Source organism: Maylandia zebra, linkage group LG17, assembly GCF_041146795.1.
Source record: "Maylandia zebra isolate NMK-2024a linkage group LG17, Mzebra_GT3a, whole genome shotgun sequence".
Lineage (NCBI taxonomy): Eukaryota > Metazoa > Chordata > Actinopteri > Cichliformes > Cichlidae > Maylandia > Maylandia zebra.
Genome location: NC_135183.1, coordinates 26,880,887 through 26,906,657, shown reverse-complemented (window position 1 = coordinate 26,906,657; position 25,771 = coordinate 26,880,887). Strand labels below are relative to the sequence as shown.

At 39.4% G+C, this 25,771-nt stretch overlaps 1 protein-coding gene across 1 annotated transcript in view; it reads left to right on the top strand.

The window, feature by feature from the left end:
- Positions 1-24,614, top strand: part of apaf1 (apoptotic peptidase activating factor 1) — a 45,814-nt gene extending 21,200 nt beyond the window's left edge. The window contains exons 25-27 of the mRNA XM_004548324.4: positions 837-962; positions 2,571-2,717; positions 23,038-24,614. Coding sequence (XP_004548381.1) covers positions 837-962; positions 2,571-2,717; positions 23,038-23,184 — 420 coding nt within the window. The 3' untranslated portion in view covers positions 23,185-24,614. The remainder of the gene's footprint in view (positions 1-836; positions 963-2,570; positions 2,718-23,037) is intronic.
- The last annotated feature ends 1,157 nt before the right edge of the window (positions 24,615-25,771 follow it).

Here is a 25,771-nt window from a genome sequence, read left to right as displayed (position 1 = left end):
GCAGCATAGGGTTAAAATGGGGTTTCAAGTATAGCGTAAGTTACGACATAGATCTGATGCAGAATATATTTCACGTAAAAACCGACACAAAATTCAGAAATTTTCAGATCTAAACTTACTTTATGTACAGACCGAACAAGTAGTGTTTTTGCCAAAAATTTGTCCCCAGAAAATACACTGTGGAATGAAGTCAGTATCAAGCAATGCTGGTCCTAATGTTTCTACACAAGAAAAGGAAGAAACGGAGATTCTGGTTTCATCCAGTTGTCTGGAGAAGCCAGCAGCAGGGAGAATTTCATGGTTTGATCCAGGATCTGAAGCTGTATCTCGACCGCTTTCGTACATATTTCAGGATGTCAGTGTGGCAGTTTGGAGATAGACTGGGTCAGTCGGCTCGGAAATTATTGTTTTAACTGTGAGTACGAGGTAAAATAGTATTATATTACTTCCATATCATATATTTACTTTCCATAACATTGTATTTGCAGTACCAGTGCACATTTTGATGCATAAATGTTGCCAAATGCTACATTCTAAATGTTGTGTTTTGTTTATTCGGATCTGAAAAATGGAGCTTGGTTAAAAAAAAAAAAAAAATGTCGGCCACGTAAATTACACGGTCGGTTTAAACGGCTGCATTAAGGACAGCTGAGTCTAAGAAATATTTTTAATGCACGAAACATTTGCACGGATTTTACACGTCCGATGTGTAAAGGCCTTTGTCTATCTTGACTAAATGATCTTTGGTCGCAAACTTGTGTGTGAAAGTGTGAACGTTAAGTTAAAAAAAAAATTCTATATGTTTTTCTTTTCTTTCTCTTTCATTCTGCTCTTAGTTGTGGCACTGTGAGTCCTGGCAGTGTGCCAACACATTGATCGGCCATCAGGAGTGTGTGAGAAGCTGCCGTTTCTCGTGGGACAGCCAACACCTTGCAACGGGAGATGACAACGGAGAGATCCGGGTGTGTTTTCAAAAATACTCAATTTTTGTTTTGAAGTCCTTTTATTCTGGTTGCTGTTCTAGAAAGAGACTAGTTAGGCATCTGCTGCTGATGTAAAGCAACCTGATACACAGAGCCACACAATGTTTTGTTGGGGAGGGATGATGCAAAGTAATATGGCGGTGTCAACACACTAGCCTGCTCTATGTTACCAATATGACAACGCATTAAACCACCTAATTTGCTGTGGAACATACAAAAAATGCAATTATAGCAGTCGACATTTATTCCAGAAATCACTCTGTAATTACGTCTCATCACTCATTTAGATAAAGTGCTTACTAATGCATCATGATTGCTGCGGTGCACGGAGGAGGGGTGAGATGAAAGGGGGGAGCTAGGGCTCCCTCTCAGGAGGGGGTGTGGGAGCTGGAAGAGTGTGTAAGAAGTTGGGGTGAAGATAGCAGGAAGAGGAGGAGACGTCTGACAGTGGGAGGTGAAGGAGAGGACTCAGGCTGCCAAATTGGATCTCTAAGGCTTTGGAAAATGAAGCACTTGTACACAATGTACACAGAAACTCACACATCCAAAGTAAATATGAAGCCATACTGTGTGAGAGGTAGAGGAGAAGATCTGCTATTCAGCCAGCAAGCCGTATCTGGTTAATAAAGGGTTAATGCCCTCTAGTGGCCTCTGCGCAGAGCAGCTCCATTATTTAGAAATGACCGAATCCATCAGATTCAATTACGTAAACTACAGCGAAATCTCGCCCCGGTTTCTATAGAAACAAATGTGAGTCATTCAGCACAAAAAGCATGCAAAGTGTTAAATATAGCGGTATGTGTGATGTGTCACTGTCAAATGAACATGACATGTGAACAGTTGCATAACAGCTGCAGTAGACTCATCATTTCATTATATACTGTATGTTATATATTATATGGTTTTACTTCAAACTATACACAGAAATGTCACATAAAGAGCAATCCTCATACTCTTCTGTGTTTCCTTTGTCATGTTTTTAGGCTCAAGAGAAGCTTATAGCATCAAACCTTAATATTGCAGTTTCAACAGAATTCATGCACATCATAAAGTCTTAGTGGCAGGGGGCCTAGAGAGTGCAAATAATCCCAGACATACGTGCATATTTTATTAGAGATGTTTCAGTCCTCAGACTGTCATCTTCTAAAGTTCTTACTGACACTGGCATACATATATATACAATCATGTGCTGCTCTTAAAATACTGAGGGGAAGCCAAAGATCGGCTTAGTACGTATAGCAATGAAATTAATGAGAGTATAAACTATACAACATAGTTTAAAGCCGTCAAAGATTTAGAAAAAGATGCCACAAAGAGAATAGAGAATACTTGAAATAATGTCAGTACTCCTGTGTCAGCCTGAGAAAAAGTGTATCTCAAAGACAGCGACTTAAAGGTAAAGAAGCTTACCTCTAAATCTAATGAATGGAATCTACAATTTTACTCTACCAGCCACTACATCTGTTTTATTACATAACAAGAAGGAAACATGTATTTAAAACTGACAGCGTAAAATGTGTGTTAGTTGTTTATAGGCCCTAACATTTGTTTATTGGATGATTTATAATGTGTGACTGTGCACCACAGCTCTGGAGTGTCAAGGATGGGTCCTTGCTGAAGGTTTGTTCCCGGGACGGTAAGGATGGCATGGACTCGCTGCATGGAGGCTGGGTAACAGATCTGCACTTCTCCCCAGACAACTCTCTTCTGGTCTCAACTGGAGGTTACATCAAGGTATGCTAATGCATTCTGCACATTCAAACCCATTTGGTTTTCACAGCTGGCAATGGGTGCGTCTGTTCTCAAGGGAGTGAAATGCAGTTAAGTTGAATTGAGCTGTTCAAATCCATGCCGTCTTACTTGTTTTTTCTTCTGCCTCTGCATGGACAAGGTTCTCAGAGTTGTCCGTCCACCTGACATTGTTAGATATACGCCAATAAGTGTCATTCAAGTGACAGAATCTCTTAAACACCTTGTGGAAATGTATTCAGATCTGGCACAAACATTCACTCGAACCTAAAGAAGAAATTATTATATATGATTGTCAAGATTCTAAGGTCAAATTGACCTCACTTTTGCCTAAACCTCAAGAATCATTATTAATTTGGCAACCTTTCAAAGGATAGATTGCAAACTGATGACATTTTAAACTGAAAAGGTCAAAAGTCAGTCTCTCAGTGACCTTATGTAATTCCCAAACTGCTTTGTGGGACATTATTTAATGCCATAATTTGTGAGCAGGAGAGATTTTGATCCTGTTAGTCCTTGGTGAATTAATGACAGGTCTTTGATGCCCACTTGTTATTTTTCCTCTGTGGTTTCCTTTACTTTACTACATTTGTCGTATAAATGTGCACAGACATGGATCTAAACTTCAGCACTACTGGCCAGCAGAGGCATACAGTCACTGGACATTTTATGTCTTCATTAAAACACCAGTTGGAAAGATGACAGGAAATAAAGGGAGAATGAGGTGGTTGATAATAAGCAACAAATGTCTCCATGAGCTTGAGATATTGCAGTTTATGGCGAGTGCTGAATAATCACCTTCATTTTTTTACATTGTGGGTTGTTGTTTTGTTTTTTTTACGTGATTTTTCTGGGGGATGAGAGGGGGGCAGTGTTTCATTTTCATGGTATGCAACCCCGATGCTGCCAGGACACTACAAAATATTTACTTTTATAAGGAAACAAAATTAACAGTGTTGGCTGGTCACAAATCCTTTTATTAAGTGATGAAAACCCCCACAAATAATAACAAAGGATAGATAGTAATTTACCTACTATCACCCTAAGTAGTAATCACATCACACACACTCTGTGTAATGTGTGTTTTTATTGCCTTGTATTGACGTATACATAGGTATTGTCCTGCTTCCTACTTACTAATAAACTTGAGTATATTTCTTTATTGAAAAGCTGTTTATGGATGTATGCAGAGTACATTTCTTGATGACTCTATTTTAAAAAATGTAAGGTAGGTAGGTAGATGAACGCTGATTGAGAATCACAGTAAAATCAATGGAAAGATGCTTGCCAGCATGTGTCATCTCTGCATTCACTAGACAGCTGTTGCAATGCTGCAGGTTTACATAAAACACAGAATGCCTTAGAGAAAGATATCAGTGTCTCCTTGTGACGTGACTGGAATGTTCTAGGTCTACGGTCTCGTTCTTATTGCCTTTACTTTACAGCAGAGGGGTCACAAAGCGGACAGTCTCAGCTGAGCTCTGATTGGCCATTTGTTCAGCAATGATGTAATTCTCCAGGGAGAGCACTTCTGATCCATGAGGCTTTATATCTCGGATTACTCCTGATACTGTGTGTGGGGTAGTGCCGTGTGCACGATTGTGTACAAGTGCGCATTTGTTTATACCTGCATGTGTGGGTCGACAGAGTCGTTTCTGTCGAAGGCAGAGAGTGCTGCTGTTCAGGCTTTATATAGACAGATGGCCAAAACGCATCATAATCTCATCTGGTGCAGATTGCTGTTGACAAGATTATAAAACTTGGAAATTATTTCAAAAGTTGAAATAATCGTTGAATGTACTCATTTTAATTAAGAGTCTTTGGTATTTAGAATATAAACATTTAAAAAAAAAAAAAAAAAGCTCTTTCAGACGTATTTTTGTGTCCTCGAGGTATAAAGTGAATGTGCAGAGTAGTCGAAGAATAAAAGTCCTCACCAGGCGGTTCCAAAAGACCACGATTGTAGCATGACATCATACATGAGAATATTTATGATCTTTAGATTTTTTTCTGGATTTAGATAATAAGGGCCATTTTTGGATGTTGAGTTATTCTGTTGCAGCTTTTGGAAACATGACATAAGAAATCACAATAATGGGAGTCGAGCAGTATCCACTATAGTAAAGATCAGCAACTGAACAATAATAAAATAAAAATAGGTTCCTCTGTAAAAGTCCCTTTCTTTCTCCTTGCATTTGTTTGTGTGCTGTGGAGAGTGGGTAAATACCCCTCAAAGTGGCAACCCATCAACTTGCACTTTGGGAGAGAGGATCCCAGTCTCCAGCCAAATCACTGGTAAATAGAGGCTGTAACCCAAAAAATCCTGCATTTTAAAGACTTTGAGTTATTTTCAATGTTTTCCATCACATTGTTGGCCGCTTGCTGTTACAGTAGAACTGGACAATCTGATCTGGGGGTATGTATATATTCATTGTGGACAACTTTGTGTATGTCAAAAACAACTGTAACACTCCTGAAGTGATGCACTTCCTCGTAGCCTTTCTTGTAGCTGAAGATGCAGTTTTCATCATCTGGGGTAGTTTTCGACATCAAGTCATGATCAGTCGCAGACATGTGCATCAAACCATGATCGGAATGAGTCTTTCATTAAGTGTCCAGAATTAATAGATTTTTTTTTTTCACCACCTGAATTTTAAATGCGTAAAGGCCTTCCACTAAACTGCAAGTATAGGTTACTGAATTACCTGATTTATGCCTTTTTTACATCAGTGAATTTAATTTCTTCTCTGATGGCACAGCATATTCCAAGATGGCAATGCCAGGATTCATCGGCTCAGATTGACTGGTTCTGGATATTCACACAAGGATGGGCAACAACAGCATCCAGACCTTAACCTCTTGAGTCTTTGGAGTGTACTGGAAAAGATTTTCATAGTCCAACTCTCTTCATAAATACAGTTTCTGAGTGAAATATTAATACATATTAAAACAAGTCGTGCATAGACAGTGAATGTGCGCCACTATCTAAGCTAAAGGCAGTTTAATTAAAATATGTGTATGTGATTTTTTTTTTTTTAAGTACTTATTTTTAAGCTGGGAAGAGAACATTTGTTATACATTTATGAATAGATATAAACAATATTCAATAGATTTTTACAAATAAATAGCTATTTACTGTTATCCAACTACTTACTCATATTTAACTACTTAAATATTTCTTAAACCAAACATTTCCTTTCCCCTACAGTTGGCAAAAATTTGCATGATGTATTTGATCATCCAAGATTTGTATGTGTGTGTGTGTGTGTGTGTGTGTGTGTGTGTGTGTAATTTGTGTAATCCACATAAAGACAGAAGTGTAAAAGCATCTAGCTAAGCCAACTGATTATCAGCCTGAACTTCACAGTTGGTACACAGACATGATAATGGTCTCACACCAAAATTCTGGCAACAAAGCCGTTTCCTATATTTTCACCAAAATAAAAATATTCCTGTGATCATGGTTTGCTAGCAACAGATTAAAAACCTGAGAAGCAAAACAAAAAACCCCAAAATAAACTTGTTTAAATCCTTTTTTCTTTCTTTATCTCATCCTCAAACTTACCTGCCAGTGAAAATCTAATAGTCATGTGCTGTAATCTGCTTATGTCGCCCTTAAAACTGTGACAAAATTATTAAGAAAAGCATTAGATGTCTACTAAAACACCCTTCTGCTTGTTTATTAATAAACATATACAAACAGGGGTGCTCTACCCGCAGCACTAATGCAGACCTCATCTGCTTCATCTTGCGTCACATCAGGATGACGGTCATAATTATTCTGGGAATCGAATCACTCTGTTACGCCGTTTCATAGACCCTCTGTCTTCTTCAGCGAAGCATGTTGACGTGATAGATCAGCGAGTGGATTTGAGGAGAGGTGATGGATTACTCTGCCTGTCTTAAAGGGTGAACCTCCCTCAGCCTCAGGCTTTGATTGATTAATCACATAGTGTGTCAGCTGGACAGCGATGAGAAGCCATCCCGTCTGTCATAGTAATTACCCTGACAGAGAGAGTATCTCTCATGACAGATAATATAGCCCACAGACTGAGAAAGCACAATAATAATCTGTTTTAACGATTATTGTCAGCGTGTCTCCACGCTCGCCCATTCTGCAACAAATGTCTTCAATTTTACATGGAAACTTATTAGTAAGTAAGCTGATATTTAAAACCTCTGTTTCTGACATCTGGATCTGACAGTTATGAATAAATATAAAGCCAGATACTATTTACTATCACTCAACTATTTTCTCAGATTTGAGAATGATTCATGGAGTCTTTTTATGTGGTAATCATTCTTCTGTCAGTCTTGGAAAAAGGCCTGGCGATCATTTGAGCGCCCTCATAAGGGTATTTGGTTTGTATTTATCCTCAGCTGGTGTAAGGGAAAGATTTCATTATGAAGGATCAGTGGGATTGTGTAAGATGTGCGTTTGGATCATAGATGTAGGCTGATATCGAAGTCTGGCTTGAACACCACAAAAGCTCTAAATAAAGGCTTAGCTGAGGAGCATGAGGGCTGAGTAACTTGTTTTTTTGTTAATTAGAATTTAGAATTAGAGTTTATAACCATCAAACCTGATAACAGAGTAAAGAAAATGACAATGCAGTGTACTGTAAAACTATACCTTCACCATAATAACAAATTCATTCTTCGTGGTTTCAATAAACAACTGTAAAATGCTTAAAACGTTCCTAATATGTTTGGTGTCAGGAGTCGACCAATTTGATTAACTTGGCTAGAAAAAAATCTGATCCAGAATCAGGATGTGATCGCAGTCTTTATTGTTTACGAATTTGAATAATAATCAGCACATATAAATAGCATTACAGAGCTCGAAACTCCACTGACTCGTAATGCTACACGACAGATCTAAACCAATGTGTTTATGCAGAGAAACAGCAAACCAAAATTTAAAGACTGCAGCAAATGTATCTTGGGGGCAATATTTGGAAGTAGTATTAGCATAAGAACAATTTAGATTAGGTTTGATATAAACCAAAATGAACCCTTTAATCACTGTTTTTGTTAATTCTGCAGTTATTTCATAGATTATAATGTAGTAAGTACAGGAAGAAAGTGCGTTCTGGACTACTGGAGAATTTAGGTTCATTTCACAGGTAGTAGCTAGCTCCTACAGACCCTTGCACATCTATAGTACCTTGCCACATGCCAGAATACAAAGCATACGTGAGTATTGGAGGTTTTATAGCTCAAACTTACAACGTACACCTGGTAGTTGATTCGGATCGAGATCGGCTCACGTTCACACCATAAACAAACCGCACTGGAGTTTGTTTGGATCTGCAATGAGATCACCTCCTTCAAAGGGTCTTGGTCCGGTTGTTTTGGTCCACACCCAAGTGCGATTACTCAGTTCCTATCTGAACAAACGAACCAAAGTTCAGTTTAAACGGATTAAACACAGCAGGTGATAACACTGCTAAGACCGAACCACGTTTCATTTGTGCGACAGCGTTTTGGAAGACAGCTGTCATAGTAAGCAAAGCGGAGCACACCCGAGAATGTTTTCCTTATCGCGATGTGATTCAGTGGAGAGTTTTCAGCTATCAGATCCTCTCTGATCACAGCTGTAAACATGAGAAGCCCTTCCACGGTGTGACTCGGTGTGTTGATGCTAGCAGAATGATGATGTTGCTGGCCGGATAAGAGCCAGAGCAGTGACAGCGGGTGACATCTCCCATGGATCTCTCTTAGACGATGGCTTGATATGATACAACACGAGCCTTGTAGCTCTTATTGTTTGTCTCCTTCTATTTGTCTCCTTGGCCACCTGTGCAGAATGATGTTTTCTTGTTTGTCCTGGTGCTTTTGTGTTTTCTTGTCTCTGTCAGTACTCCTTCCTTAATCATCTCTCAAGCTGCTGTTTTTCCACGTCTGTGCTGCTCTCATTCTGTGCGTTTTATCACGCCCTGCTTCTCTGTATGCTTGGGTGAATGATGCGAGTGTAATTAAAAGCAGCAGGCCATTGTGTGAGGGTATGTGTTAGTCCAGTCCCCTGTTGTGGGTAGATGCCGGTGTAGAGTGTTTAATTAAACTTCTCGTGCTCCTTGTCACCAGTGTTTCTTTTTCTCTTAAAAAAAAAGAGGAAAAAAAACACATTAAATTGCTTGTATTTCTTACAAAACAAACGCCTTCAGGAATTGTTTGGGGTGTGTGTGTGTGTGTGTGTCAGGATTTGATGTAGTGGCGTGGTCCAGCCCTCAGAGAGAGGCCGTTACATTCTACAGTGACTCCCATCATTTCTCTCTTCTGTTCTGGGTCCTGCCAGGAAATGCTGTACCTGTCTCACACCTGGCCTTGATACACACACGAACACACAAACTCTGCAAACGGCGATGAGACAATCCGTCACAGTGCCATGGTCCAACAGGGAGGCAGCAGGTGTGAAAAGGCTCATCCTGACTGCAAGAACACACACGCACCCCCACCAGCCCAGAATAATTCACACCATTATGTTACAAACAAAACAAAAGCACTCAAGTGTCTCTTTGTAAATACTGACTCAAAAGAAAAAGACCTGTCCTATAGTATTGAGCCCTAATCAGTAACAGTGGGTACTCTTTAGGAGATTTTATACTTTCTGCATCCATGAGTCAGCTTATTGGACGGTGAGTTTAAATGACAGTCACCAGCTACGCATGCACCTGGGCAGTGAACTTCAAAGAAGTATAACCCAAATGAATACTAGGCTGTTGGGTCCCCAGCTTTGCGTGTCCATATCCTCAACAGAGTTTAACCCAGGCTTCAGGTTTGTTCTGTGTTACTAAGCGACCTGTCATAAACCAGGCTTAGGAGCCATGTCGTTAGCAGGGATCTGAATCCTGTTTGGTTGATCATCTTGCATCAGTTGGATCAGACTTGTTTTAAAATTAGAATCCAAGAAACTTGTTGGATAATCTAGCAAGCCCTAATGAGAAGTCTTCTTCCTATTTCAGCTACTCCATTTAGGGGTTGCCGCATCAGATTATCCGCTTCTGTCACATCCCATCCTTCGTTTCCTCTTCTGCCACACCAACCCTCTGCATGTCTTCCTTCACTACATCTATGAATCTTCTCTGATCTTCCTATTCTGTTCCTGCCCAGCTTCAACAGTTCTTTTCCATATCTTCATGATATGGCAGTTCAGCTATATCCCCCGTAGTTACTGTAGCTCTTTCCATCACCCTTGTTCACCCAATCTCCAAGAGTCCTCTCTCCCAACCATCTCTCTACCTGCACAGGTATGTCATCTGACCAACCACTTTGCTACTGTTCATCCTCTTTGTACCAGGAAATGATAGGAAGTAAGAGTTCTGTAAAAAAGGCTACTAATGTGAGAAAATAACCTTCAGCATCGAGACTGCATTGAAAACTCATTGAATGTGATTTTTTTTGCATTATTGGGCGGTGATTGTACCAACTAACTTTGATTAACTAACTAAATTCCACCTTAAATTAACATAGTCTTCACTAGAACAGGGCAATAGCAGCACAGAATTGCCAAACACATACTAAATCGCACACAAGCATACATATATACATACACTTCTAAAAGGTGTAAGCCCAGATGGATACGAGTATTTCAGGTGATGGTTCTCCCCTGCTACTTCTGTTGTCAGCCATCACTTATCAGGCGAACGTGTGATGGAGGAAAAAGGGAGAAACACAATTTCACCTTTTTACTTTCTTGGACTCCCCTTGCTTCCAGTCCCTATTTTTCTTGGGTTCCCAGAAGACCTGTTCATCCTGTTTCTGTTATCTCTGTTTTACACCTTCCTTCAGTTGTCGTTAGATTATTTTTTTAATACAATCACACACTGTGGTTATCAGTGTGCCTTTTTAGCTTTCATCCATCATATCAAAATCCGTCTCTTTGCTGTTTCATCAGCTCAAGCCAACATTATTAAGCGTCCTAACAACTCCTTGGCGGCCAGTGAATTGTTAGAGCCAGTCATCACTCCAAGCAAGACTCAAAGTGAGGTAGGAGGGCGGGGAGACTAGATGAAATGAAGGAGTGAAGGTTGCGCTGACCTTCCCTCAAGAGACAGTTGATAGCATAGCAGCAAGTTGCGTAGGTCTGAGCAAAAAGAACTGTCCAGAGTAACTGCATTCACCTCTCCCGGGGGATGGGTGAGGTATCGAGCAGTCAAGACTCTCGTATAATGAGGTTGACTAAGCCATGAGTAAATGTGTCTCATGTTTCCTCACCGGCAAAGCCGATCTTAATGCTTTCTCTCAAGGCTAAACATTAGTCATTACAACTATTCATTCTTCTGTCTCTAGATCCTGTTGTGTAAAGTCTTTTTTCTTCTTCTGCATAAATAATACTTGTTGCATATGTGATATTTATTTATTTTTATTTATTTTTGATTGGACATAAGAAAAAGGGGGCGGTGTGTTTCAAAATGTTGAATATTTTAGAATTCACGTGTCACCAAGTGATTTAGTGAGCCTCTATCCCAGCCATTATAGAGTATGGGGACGCCACTCCATTACAGGACAGACCTCCACACACTCAGATCCACAGCTGCTTCCAATTTAGAATCACTTATTAACATGGATGCCTTTGGACTCCAGATGGTATTGCATTGTGGATCAAAATTTGACTGCACTTTTTTGTTTTCAAAATTTCACAATGTTTGACAAAATCCTCAACAAATGCAGCTCCAAACCATGAAAGCACCTCTACCGTTTTACAGATGATGTAGACTCTCACTGTTGTCCTGAACTTCTCCATACATATCCCAACTGTTTTATCCAAAAATTGGAAATTTGGATTCATCACTCCATCAGACCTCTTGTCTCTGATTTTTCAGTCTACTTCTTTTACAATTTGGCAATTTTCTTATGATTTCCATTATTTAAAAATGATTTCTCACAGCCACTGAGAACATTTCTGATAATGCTTTAGTGAACAGCACATGGATCAACTGATGAGCCAGATACATTTTTCTATCTCTTAAAGACATAACTTTCTACAGAGCCCCGCAAGGGACATGGGAGGAAAAAAAAATTACGATGAACTTTTGCGAGATCTCGCAAAACAAACTCGGGATCTCGCAAAAGTTGAATTCCAACAATGGCGGCAGCTACTTAGTTGTAATATTACTCTTTCTGGTTCTTCAAAATAAACTTTTAAGATATTTTGAGGCGTGAATGTAGTTGTGTAAATGTCGAATATCTGCTCGGTTTACAAGACATCACATATTTTCAAAAGTGCTGCGACGTTTTCGGAGATCTGACACCCACCATCTCGAAGCTAACGGGAGGTCGAGACCTACTACAGCCGGGAGGAACGCCGCTCTCCCGGCACATTGTGCCTTGACCTCCCGGTCGGCTTCGAGCTGGCGGCCTCCGAAGAATGCGGCTAAAAGTTTTGCGAGATCCCGAGTTTGTTTTGCGAGATCTCGCAAAAGTCCGTCTTAATTTTTTTTTTCTCCCATGTCCCTTGCGGGGCTCTGTAACTTTCAGATCCTGTTCATCTGCTGCAGATGTTTTATTTTGTCCACTATTTGCCCAGTTTCCTTAAAATATTGTGATGGTACACTCCAAACTGTGCCAGTTAACTTTTAGCTAGTAAAGGGTGACCATAATTTGAGGGCACTTGTGCCAGTCATGAAGATCTTTAATAATACTGTTTACTTAAAGAAAACTTTAACATATTTAAACGATGCCTTCTCTGTGCGGTAAATGAATGGTGAAATAAAAATATGTCATATAGGCTTTTAGAAGTAAACAAGTGCAAGAGGACGGTTGGTCAACAACTGTGTTGTTTTGGGGATTTTTCCTGGATACAACTACAAAAAAAATGTTTCTGCAACAGGCAGCCAATTGTCTGTTATGTGTATGCACAACACTGGTTCATCCCTTGAGTAAGGTGCTATTTTAAATGTTTGAATGATTAACAAACCAACGAACAAAACAAACATTCCTCTGAGAATGATCAGAAAACAAGGGCTGGTACAAACCAGCCAATGTTCAAGGAGACCTTCAGAAAACTTGGAGAACTACTGCTTAAGACCAAAATATAAATAGAACAGAATAAGTGGGCTCAAGTCTTGAAAATGTTGTTTACTAAGTGAACTGGCACTCTTTGGCACCTTTCGCTGCTGTGTCACAGGGACCAACGCTGACTGAGGAGCTGCCATGTTTATTTCCAATCCTAGTGTGTCACAGGTTATTACCTCTCTCCTGTGATTCTAATTTCAGCCCTTCATCAAATGTAGGCCAACAAACAAGTCCCTTAATTGCGAAATGAACTGCAGTTCGTGATGTTTTGTCTGTGTCCTTTATTCTGACACTGGAAGCTAACTCTGTTACACTAATAAATCATGTAGAGCTCACTTTGGTGCTTATTCAGATAGAAAAAAACACTTACATAGGCTGCCAGTCATACTTACAACTTTTGAAACAAAAGCAGGCCTAGACAGAAATCTGAAGATGGCATGACTACATCCTGAAAGAGAACGATAAATATTTGGACTGAATGATGCTTATCGTGAGAAAAAGCATCAAGATCTGCTATGCCTGTGTTTTTTGTTTTATGAAAGGATGGGATAGGCCCATGTGAGAGCGTTCACACTTGCCACAAGCCCTTGGTCAATAATCTATTAATACAGTGAATCGCAACTTTATTTATAGCTGCAGTTTGTGTGGCTGTGACTTTCTGGTTTTCTCTTTCTGTCGTTCCTCTAATATGCTTTGAGGTTATGTTATTTGCAACAACAATGATAACAATTAATTTCTTCATGAGGTTCATTTTATCTCCACGCAACGCTTGTGTGTACTTCGAATCTTTCTTTTTTGTGTAGCAACAAAAAGATAGCCACCTTTAGTATATTTGGAATTTGTTGCACCCCTTGGCTTTCACTTTGATCAGTCCACTCCCACTCCTTCAAAATTGGTCCAGAGATGGAAATAACACATTTTTATAGCCTTCTAAGAGTCAGTGTAATAGGCCACCATGTTGGTTCAGGCAGCGTTTGCAGCTTTGCTTTCATTCAATGGGTTCGTGCTTCAGAAATAAGCATCCCGCAGTGCTGCTCCAACGTAGAAGCAGACCTGGCTCTAAAAATACCTGCACACACTCACAAGATGCAAAAGACCCCCTGAAAGCCGACTATCTTTTTCTTAGACAGAACAACAGTTCTCCTTCTTGTTTTTTTTAATGCATATTTTAACATGCACATGCTCTTTCTCATGTGGTCAAAATACATCCAGAGCAGACACGTACTCCCTCGACTGTCTGCTTGGGAATTTGTTTCTGTATGAGATAAAAGAAGAGCGAAGAACTTTAGAGAGAGTTGATATCGGAATGAAGATGGCCTGGTTTCTGTACTTTGGGTATGAACACAAGCTGGTGAAATATTTATCTGCCTCTTGGAGGCGGTTGTTTCCTCTGCGTCGCTCATTAAGCCAGGGTTAATTGTCTCGCTTGCTGTAAAAGAAGGGTCTCTGTTTGTTCTTAAAAAAAAGGAACAGCAAGACGAAATGAGGCAGGGAAGATGTGTTAGATTACTGATAGAGGGGAAAAGTAGAGCTAGGTGGTGTGTGCTTTTCAAAATGCAAAGACGCTCGCTCACAAATGAGCTTACTCAAGCTTGTTCTTTAAAGTAGGCTTTCATGTCACATATATATACTGTTACTGTGGTGGGTGCTCATAGGAAACAGCCAAAGTTTCACATAATGAGGTCGGCATATGTGCAAGTGATCCCTGTGAGCCAAAAACTCAGCTTCAGTCTGCAGTTTCTTCCTACTCTTGGCTCTATATAACGGCAATAAGAGCAAGGTAGTTAGTTGGTCATTTTCATCCCATGTGGGTCATAAGGCTGCAACAAAGAGAGTGGGTATACGTTATGTGGTCGTCTCAAGCACACAGCTCTGGTGGTAAGCGCAGAAGCCCCACCAGCTCGCTGTTCAAGTCTTCTCTTTGCAAGAGAGAAGCAATCAGGCAAAAGTCAACTAGAAGGGAACCGTTTGTGTTAGACAGGGATGTTCTGAGTGGCTACGGCAAGGCATAGATACAGAAGGATTGTTTTGAACTGTGAATCATGCAAAGCTATTGTGATGTCAAAAATAAAAATACATTTTGAAATGGCGCATTCCTACTGATTTTACTTATTCTGTATCTTGATATGTTTTTGGCTCAAGAGTTGGGAGTTTGCCTTGTAATCGGAAGGTTGCCGGTTCGAGCCCCGGCTTGGACAGTCTCGGTCGTTGTGTCCTTGGGCAAGACACTTCACCCGTTGCCTACTGGTGGTGGTCAGAAGGCCCGGTGACGCCAGTGTTCGGCAGCCTCGCCTCTGTCAGTGCGCCCCAGGGTGGCTGTGGCTACAATGTAGCTTGCCATCAAGCATTCGTGTAAATGTGTGTGTGAATGGGTGGATGACTCAATGTGTAAAGCGCTTTGGGGTCCTTAGGGACTAGTAAAGCGCTATACAAATACAGGCCATTTACCATTTTGTATTCTTTTTCTGGCATTTAATTTTGTTCTTTATTGCTTTCACTAAGGAGGTTATGTTTATGGTAGAGTTTGTGTGCGTGCGTGTTATTTTGTCTGTTAACAGTCCATTCAAATTGGCTTCTATCCACCAAGGTCTTCAAGGTCAATTTAATAATTTTTGGATCCAAAATTGACAGAAAGCCTTTTAGCTTAGAAACTATGATTCTTACCAGTGTGATATTGTCAACATATAGAAATTACTGTATAAATATAAGATCAATCGATTAATCTGAAGGTCAAAGTGATGAGACTGCCGTATGAGAACAGGTTATCAGACTGACAAGAACATATTGGCATGGGATACTTTGTGAGTATAGTTGTTTCATTTTTTAGGACTTTGTTATGCACATCAGAGTAACAGGTTATAACAATTTAAAGTCATAGAAATACGAATATACGTAGAATATTCTGAAATAACTATTATTGTTTTATTATTTTTATTTATTACTACTACTACTTTATTACTAAACATTTAACCAAATTTTGCCAAACAGTGAAACAAATGCTACACATGGATCATATCCACATAATTAAATCAAAGAATAATAAACAATTGTGCTTTAAAACGGAGCAAAAAACAAAAGCTTGCACATTGCTCTTGTTTTCACTGCTCTAGAAAATTCTTAGAAAGGAAAAATAACAAAAGTTAGTTCAGTCTTTTTTATCTTGTTTGAATCACAGTTATCACCACCATCTGTCCTTCCAGCCCTGCTGGTTGGAGCTATGATTTCATTGTTGTTTACTTTTTCTAAATTAAGCGTGGCCACTTATTTCTGTTGCTGTAGAATCTGATTTTTATTATTTTTTTGTAATAAAATCAAGATTTAAATGGTCACACCTGCCCTTTCCTTATAAACCCAACAAATGATTTATTATAAATGTATAAAATAGCTGTTACATGTATGTGTTGTAAATGTAACAGTAATTTTCTGATTAAATCAAATGAAGCTCACTCGTCACAGCTTTCTAGCTTTGGGCCAAACTGTTAATGTGAAAACAAGATTTTCTGTTGAAGTTAGCTCTCCTCTTTTCACTCGTTGTTTTTTTTGCCAGTTTCACACATAATCTAAGTGTAAATTATATATTTGTCTTCTTTTCTTAATCCCCAGCTGCTCTTTTATCCATCAAGTACATTTTTTGTCTCTCGCCATTTCTTTTGATGTTTCTTGTTCTTTCCCTGTTATGGAGTCTCTTGATCTGCATATATATATTTTTTCATTTATCTTTGCTACATTTTTAAATCATAAAGTCGGGGAATACATGACAAAGAACAATAAGACACTGAGGATGAAAAGTGGGGAAAAAATTCAATGATGTGATGTGTCTTTGTTGCTTTTCATTTTTTTCTCTGCAGAATCCATATTCATTTCCATTTTTTGGGAGGGGGGGGTGGTTCTGGTTTATCTGCAGTGAATAAGGAGTAGCTGGTGGGAATGCTGGTGAGAGAAAAGTGAAGGAAGAAAGCCAGCGTGTGAGGGAGAGATGTGTAGAGGATTGTCTGAGCATCAATATTTCAGCAGCGGAACCTTGGATAAATAATTCAGCCTCAGAGTCGCGCTGTGTCCCTCTCTGCTAGACTCATGACCTGCTCACACGCTAAATCCCTCACTTTCTCTTTATGAAATGGAGGTGGCCTTACAAAATCACCTCTGGTCGGTCCCTTTTTTTTTTCTTTTTTTTTTTAAATCTTCTTCCTCTCCAGCGTCCACTCCTTGTGGTCTGGCTCTAGATACTTTTCTTCTTATTTCTACTTAGCATAGAAACTGTACTTATTCCCCCTGGACTCTATTTATGTAAGAGGAAGATGAATTACCTCCTTCCTCCCTTCTAAAAGACCCAACTGTGTTCACACATAAGCATCACTCTGGTCCTCAAATGAATATAAAAACTGTTTTGTTTTTTTATTACATAAGCAATCCTGACTTTCCCTCAGGTAGCCCGAATAAGCAGACCTATTTAGAATCACCACAGCTAATGGTGAGGGCCTGTCTGAGCCAGTCTGGTTCTCCTCTGTTGTTGCCTGAGATGAACTGGGGTTACTCACATTCACACAGACGCTATCAGGCCTTCCCCAGATGTCATTCTAACCTCTGTGTATGTGAGCTTGACACTATCTGAATCTACAGAATGCTTTGGCTGTATTGATAAGGGGATCAGTGGCCATTGTTTTGACATCACGTTTTAGTCAAAGGAGATGCCATAAATATTTGTGCTTTTCATCCAGTGCCATTTGTACTCCCACTGATTGTTGGTATAACTTCTATCATTTGCTATCAGGGATAATAGCTTTTGGACTGCTGCTTCACTTTCCCTTGATGGTTACAGAAGGAAGTTCTTTTTGTTTTATGTTCTTTTTTTGAGTTTTTTATTTATTCGTTTATTACATAACAGTTTCCCCCTGTCCTTCTCTGGCAATAAAAATGTACTACAAGCTCACCGGTTTTACCCAGAAACTGATGGTTTCTGCTCCTGTGGCTGCCTAAGGCCCTCAGGGACTGGAATGAGACGTGCCAGCTGAGTCCCTTACCATGATTTTTTTGCTTCACCTAACATAGTGGTGTAAGAAGCCACAGGATGCCAACTGAGTTCCTGATTTCCAAAAGCTATTCCAGAAGTCAGTCATTTAAAGTGCAGAGTTTACAATATTATACTGTACTGCACCACCACGGCTCTCTTCTCACATATTCTAGTGTCAGGTGATGCTTTATTTGTACCTCAGCCCAGTAAAAAGTGACATGACAAAACCAGGATCTTCCCACAACACCTCCATGTTGGCCTTGTTTGGCAGCATTGTTTTGTTATAATTTTGTCTTCAGTGTAGATGAAGGTGGTCTCCCACTAGAAAACTTTGTTCTTAGCCTGCAGGCTTTCTTGTGGTTTCTAGAGTTTTTCTAAATAGAATGGGAGACAGAGCTTTCAGCTATCAGGGTCCTAGTTTAGTTTCAGCAGACAGACACCTTCTCTAAAGTAAAACTAGGCTTAAAACTTTCCTTTTTGATAAAGCTTTTATTTTAGTGAGAATTAAAAGGGAGGTTTTTTTTATTTTCTTCCCATTGCCACCAAGAGTTCATGAGAGATCGTCTGATTGTTGGGATTTTCTCTCCAACATTAAAGGATAATATGTGATTTTATGCTATATAAATGAAATAAAATTGAAATGAATAAAAATAAACATTGACAACTGAACCTGCTGCTCCTCCAGTATGCATGGCAAAGTGTCCTTGGGGGGTTCTGTGATAGAAAAAGAAATATATTAATGTGTCTGTGGTCGAAAGTGTCTTCAAATATTGCTAAACTATATGTAAGCTAATGTGAATAATAAAATTAATTAATTAAAAGAAAAAGGCTAACGAGAGGATCCTATACTGTGTTTATAGAGCTCCTTTTGGCACAACACTGCCTTCAGATCATAATTCTGCTTGCTAAGCTGCCTGGCAGGCGGATGCTATATAAGTGAAGTCCATTATTAATGAATAATCCCCCGTGTTTTTAGTTGTAGTATTTGTGTAACCTACACTTGGTTTTGCTTGTATATTATTTCCATGTTGATGCACTGATGCATTCTCTGAATACGCTGAATTTCCACTTAGCCTCACCTGTGCGTTGTCTTCTTTGCATTTGCATATTGTACATGCAAACATTGTCACAAACCCATTTCCCTCCGCTTTCAGCGGCTTCACTACAGACTGTGTTGTCTTACATCTCAAAGAAGACCCAAAGTGGTCACCAAACACACACAGAACACCCAGCAAGCAACTCCAGTTTAGTTATTTAGCATCTACACGCATCACTAGCTGTCTCCCATATATCAGTGGTCTCACGGAGATGGTGTTTATGTCAGCACATCAGCCATCTGCTCCGAGGATATGGGCCCTCCATGTGACACACGAACGCAAAACCCAGCTGCATATTCCCACGAGAGAGAATAAACAGTTGTTATGACAAATGTGAAATATGTTTTACTGTTTTCAGCATCTTTTATCTGTCTGGATTTGCTCACCTATCATTTACCTTTCTCCCGTCTGCAGCTTTTGGAAAAAGCTCACTTTCCTTCCTGTCACATAAAACTATAAATATGCATGCCACCCAGCATAGTCTCATCCTCATCCTCCTGTGTAAATGATTAAACATAGCGATTTTCTGGCTAAGTTTTTTTTTTCCTCCTAGTAAATCTAGACTCACTCTGAAATGATTTTCACACTTTCACTCCACACATCTCCCGTCGTCCTTCTTCAAAGCCAACGGGCTTTTTTAAACATTTATTTTGCACCAGCTCTTTTCTCCATACATTGCGTCTCTCTGCTAATCCTGTTTATAACCACTTGGAGTTATAGAGTTTTTACTCCCCTTATTATCAATTTCGTCAAAGAGTTTCATCATTCGTCTGCAGCCGTTGTTTGCTGGGAGGCTCAGTCTTGTTTTTCGACTCTGTTTGCTCTCTTCCTCGCCTGTTTCAGTCCGTCTATTGGTCTGTTTATTTTCATATATGTGTTTGTGTGCTTGCGCAGCAGGCGTCTCAGTATTATTTCTTTGTTTGAGCTGTCAGCTCTTTGACAGGCAGCAGCCATCTTTGTTTCATTTCAGATGCAATTAGGCTTTAGCCAAGTGTGTCTCTGCCCTCCTCTGGTATCTGCGGTATATACTCGGTTTGTCGCCTCACCAATCAAATTGATCCCACCTCTATCGTGTTTTTGTGTTGTTTCATGGCTGTATTGTAGGCATCATGGTTTGACCTTGAAAATCTCTTTGCTGAGATACAGGATGAAAGGTCATCGGTACTCGAGTTTAAATCTTGTTAGCCAGACTCTCTCTAATGGTAATTTTCCACCAGTTTGCTGTAGCTGACCTTTTTACACTAAGTAGTGTAGATTCCAGGCGTTTTTGGGGGGTAGTGTGATAAGCCCATCATTAGATAAATGTGTTGGGATCTGACTGATTAAGCTCTATTGATGATTGAATGACAATTCTGCTAAGGCCGCCTGATTTAAAAAAATAAAAAAAAAAAGTTTTGAGTGGACTGTTTGAGGTCTCACTATTTCGGAGAAGCTTGAAGTGGGTCAAGTACTCAGGCAGCTTTTTGTAAAATGAAACCTAACAGTCTTCTGTCAGGCGTCTTCTGTTTTTTGCCTCCTTAGAGGTCTCTAGCACAGCCTGGCTGCTTGATTTCAAGTTTGGGAGATAACTAAAGAAAACTCTCTGAGGAGGGATAACCTGCACAGTGGGGTTGATCGTGCCCTTGCAATCTGGGAAGCCATCGGGCAGTCTGCCGACTTGTCTGTGGGGGCAATTTTTCTGGGCCTCTTGTGTATGGAATAAAAAAAAAAAAGGTAAATAAAAAGCTGAATTATTGTGGATGATAGCAGACAGTTTTGGGTGTGCAGTCCGGCAGTCAAAGCCCCACTTAAACAGGGCTTTGGCTACATGTAGAAATTGTATTTTGCCTACAGATTACATAATTTAGAATGCAGATAGCTGCTTAGAAATATGATTCCTGCTGTAAAAAATGTGCCCAATAACTTTACCTTGATTTTAATACTTCCCTTTATTATATACTTTCTGTTTCTCCTGACTCTTGTCAAAGAGAAATTCAGTTTGTATTGATCATCATCAAACCTCATTTTATTCAACTTAAAAGCTAAGGTCAGGCCACACTTGTAGCTGGCCTTGTATTAAATACACCCTATATGCATATGCATAAACTGCTGCCACTGCGTATAAGAACAAAAATAGGAGAAGCAAGGCTGTTGCTCCACATTATATTGATGATATACCTCCATGACCTCTGTATCAACTTCAGTTTTTCTTGTGTTATCCGAGAGGAAGGTATTTTGCATGCTTATTCCTGTCTCTCTCTATTCACATTCATTCTTCACATTTATGAACCATGTAGGAATTAATTGCTTTGACATAAAGTCATGTTTACTCTCAGGTCACGTTTAGCCTTGAAGGCAGTAGCAAATTACATAGCATAGCTTTGAAGTTCAAGGTAACAAATCTGTACTAATAGCTTTTATGTAAAGCAGCCTTTGTATGCAAATGTTTTGTTAGACAAAGTATGTTTAATATAATATGTTGTGAAATATTTTCTTGTCTGATTTATGGCTGAATATAGACGAAGGAGATGGAGACATTATTTCCATTTCCATAAGGGTTCCTTGTCAGATACGAGCTGTGTAATGATGTGAAAACCACAAAAAGGGGGGCTTAAAATAACCTAAGTGTAACCCGACCTGCTTTTTGTTCCATTTAAACTCAGTAGAAACTGTCTCATATTCACCACAAATATTTCATAGTAGTGTGTCCAGGTGCTGGGCTACCAGGAGAAGTCTGGGCATGAGAGAGAAGATTATTTTTAGCAATTAAAGAAGGATGTTAATGGAAAAATGCACCACATTGCACTATATTTAAAAAAACATCTTTAATCTTCTGGGTCACAAATAACCTAGATTTAAAATTATTCACCCTGCAGACAATAAGATTGTTTTGTTTTTTTTGGTTTGTTTGTTTTAATACCAGATACTCCTGTCTCCATTTCCCCCAGTGCTAAAGTAGTGGATACTTTTTCTTTTAAAGTCAAAATCCTGACACGGGGGCTTAGTTAAGATGAAATCATCTACCTGCACCATATAGGACATTAAGTAGGACATTAACTAGTATAGGCAAGTGTCACCAATTTAAAGCAACTGCTTTGATTATAAATTATAAATATGACATTTTAGGAGACTATTATAGGAGTCTTCTCTGTTGTCTTTTCTACCAAGATCTTAGCAGCCAATAGTAACAGTGAAGGAAGTCTAGTGAACAAGTATTGCCAGTGCCTTGAAGCAGCAGCAACAACAACAACACACACGCACACACACACACACACACAGTGGTGCAGCGTGAAAATCTGAACAAAAGGAACCTTGCCACATTTTTTTTGCGATGCCTTTTTGGGGGGTATGCAAATGAGCTCACTTTAAAGTTGCTGTAGGGTTTGTGTGATTAATGGGCTGTGTGTGTGCGTGAGTGTGCGCACCTCCTATAAGCCAGCAATCTGCTGCTGCCACCTCTTCTGTTGCAGTCTGTCGATAGACTTAGGGATTCGCCTGCTTTCCTTTATTAACCCACACTCAGAGCAGCTAAAGGTTCATAACAAAAACATGCTCAGCTACTAAAGATTAAACCTATTAAAAAAGTCACGCCATCTTTATTTAGCTGGAAGGGGCATCGTTTCTTGTTTTGATGTGTCATCATCGTGCCTAATATTGTAAACGCTGAATACACACACACACACACACACACACACACACACACACACACACACACACACACACACTCGTGCCAAGCTATTAATGATTGACTTGATGTGCCTTTGATGATTCATCCCAGTGTGAAGGAGCTTCAATGGAAAATGTCAACTTTAAACTGAGATTAAAGGGAATAACTCAAAAAAGCTGCAGGGGGTGGTGTGTTTATGGGTCTCCATCGAAGTATTTGAGAGAGCCTGTGGGTGTGTGCGTGAGTTTGAGTCTGGAGATTTTAGAATATTAAATTCGAAATGGTCTTCTGGGCAGCCATCGTAAACTACTGAGTCTTTTTAGTTTTTGTTGTTGTCTTTGTTTCATGAATCAGACAAATCATAATGTACATTACACGACTTCTGCCTTGATTTACTTGTTCCAGAGAAATGTAACTAAATACATATTTTCTTCAATGGTTTGTACATAACTTCTTGTTCTTTCAGATACCCTTGGGTCAAACGTAATGATTTGAACATGTTCTTGTTTTTTTGTCCTTCTTCTTTATATCAAGTGGTGGGAAGTGAAGACAGGGAAAGCTCTGCAGACCTTCTATACAACGGGAAGCGCCTTAAAGAAGATACACGTGTCATCTGACTTCTCCACCTTCGTCACTATCGACAATATCGGCATCCTCTACATCCTCCAGAGAGTGGTGTGACGATAACGCCGCCGGCACCGCTCCAAAAGATGACAGAAACAGACACCATCATCCAGCTTATTGCAAGAACTGCTCAATTGCATAATGTATGCAGACTTGTCCAACGCTAAACGCCCTGCGCATCTAAGAAAAACAGTTTACATTTTCACTTTGCACAGTCAGTAACAATAGCCTTGAGAGCATTAGACAAATACACTTTGCTGGGGTCACATGACCAGTTTGCGCCAGCTTTAAATGATGCACTGTGAAATCTTCTTCCTTGAATCTGCATTACACACATCTTTTTAAACACAAAGAGGTGCATTTAAAAGGTAACACTGATTTCTAAAAAGCCAGCAAACCTGATCATCGGTTCTTCTCAAACCCATTTTTTTTCTATCACTACTATTTACCAACAGATGAAAGATTTAAATGAAAAATATGTGTTTTTTGGGGTTGAGGATTGCACATGTGCAAGAGATTTTCCACTTTTGTATGTATGTATGTATGTAATCGTAAAAGCTATCATAGACGTCCTATGATTTGTTAGAAGTGATGAAGTGAGTTTGGTTTGTCTGTGCTGTGATGCTTTCGAACTTCTGCATTGGGTCAGTATTCATCATTGACAGTTTCAAACCGTTTCTAGACACTGCAGCCTTTTCGTGAATGCACATACTGTGGGTAACAGAGGGTATGTGTGCTTTGTGTCAACACTTTCTAAACATACCAGCACATTTGGAGCTTTTGGTGCACTTTGATGAGCATTAAAAATGGATAGCATGATAAAGTTTTTATGAATTAAATTCTTTTCAAAGCTGAAGAGGTTATTTGTATGTCAGAACTGTTTGTACTTTTGAACGTGGATCAAAGGAAATGTTTTCTATAAAATATAATCACAGCATGTGATTTATAATTTATACTCGAATTTCATGTTGCCAGTCTTAAGACATTTTTCTGCTTTAATTGCCTTTTTTTCATATAACTATATAACTGTTTTAACTTTAGATATTACTTATTACTGCACGCTGTCTTACTACTGAGCCTTCACTTGTTGAGAGCACTTGGAAAAAGTAGTTACAATCTTTAAGGATGCTTTTCTTAATGTGACTTGAAAAACAAATCCTTAATTTGAGTGAAAATTCTGAGGTTTTACTGAGAGAGGCAAGTGTCCCTGTACCTTTATCGAAACCACTCACGTCAGTGAGAAAGGTGTGGACTCCATGTGCAGCTGGAGCAATAAGCACAAAAAAAGAATAAATCAAAGTAAGGATGAAATTCAATAATGCTTGTGTTATTCTCACACTGTGCCCTTCCTGATTGGTGCTTTTTTAAAGTTGCTGTTCAATCATCAAATTTCCTTCTAACTGATATCAGCTCAGGATGTAAACTGTTATATGATGTGGTTCAATGGAAAATGTAATTTATTAAGAATAAATCACATACGCTGTGAAGTTGTATGTGTGTGTTTCCCCTTTCTTTTTAGTTGTGTTTTGTTTAGCAGGCGCTAAATTTATGGTTAAGACCTGGTGTGCTCTGCCCTATAAAACCTCCTCCTTCCTGCCGTCTGACGCTCCCCATGAGGAGCGAGAGCCCTGCTCTCAGGCACAGTGACAGCATGATTCATCCTCACATGGCCTGCATTGTAGGGACGAAGGATTTGCTTGACTTGCCTTCCAGAATGATTCAAAATCAGCTTCTCTTTATTCAACTGTCTGGAATCAAATTTGCAATGATATTTTTCCCTGAGTAAATATTTTGATCTGTAATGTAACAGAGAATGGGCTCAATTCGTGTGCGCAGTGATTAGGAGCCTATACATTTACCTGTTTTGCTTTTCTGCTCATCTGGGGAAAAAAGTACAAATACTGGTGATTTTTTTCTTAGCAGAAGATATGAAATCTTCCTCTTGAGTTCATTATTTTTCATGTGCAGGAAAAATTCCCATCTTTATATCTAACAGAATAACAAACTGGCTCAGTCTACCATTGTCCAGAATCTTGAGGCATTTTAGTCAGTGAGGGACAGGAGGTCACTGAACGAACCATCACCTCTCCATTTCACACTGTAGAGATAGCAGAGGCTGGTTCTTATTCGACCGTGCTGCCATAAAGAACGCTGCAGGAAATCATTCCAGCCGCTTTCTATAACACTTCACAAGAGCTCTTCTTATGTGACAGGTAAACACACCTGTCAGGACATAAGACTCCACAGACACTCCTGTATCAAGCCTCTTTGCTGCTCTCATATTTATAGCGCATATGTTATGAAGGACCTTTGCCAGAATTCTCTTTTTCACAATCTCAGTTTTATTTTATTTTATTATTTTATTTCTTTAACCTTTTTATTATTTTATCACTGTTGTATCACTATATACATTTTCACACAGCCTTACATTATAAGACCTTCAGTGTAGACCTGTAGCACTTTTAACAATGTTGTTTTATAAAAGATTATACAATTTTTATGATTTATGCTGCTCCTGTATCTATCTGTTTTGGATTTATAGATCTAAAACCTGCAGGACACCGGCCCTTGAGGCCTGGAGTTGGACACCCCTGCTTTAAGATTTCCACTCATCAGATGACTTCCATTTTACTGAATGAGCTCA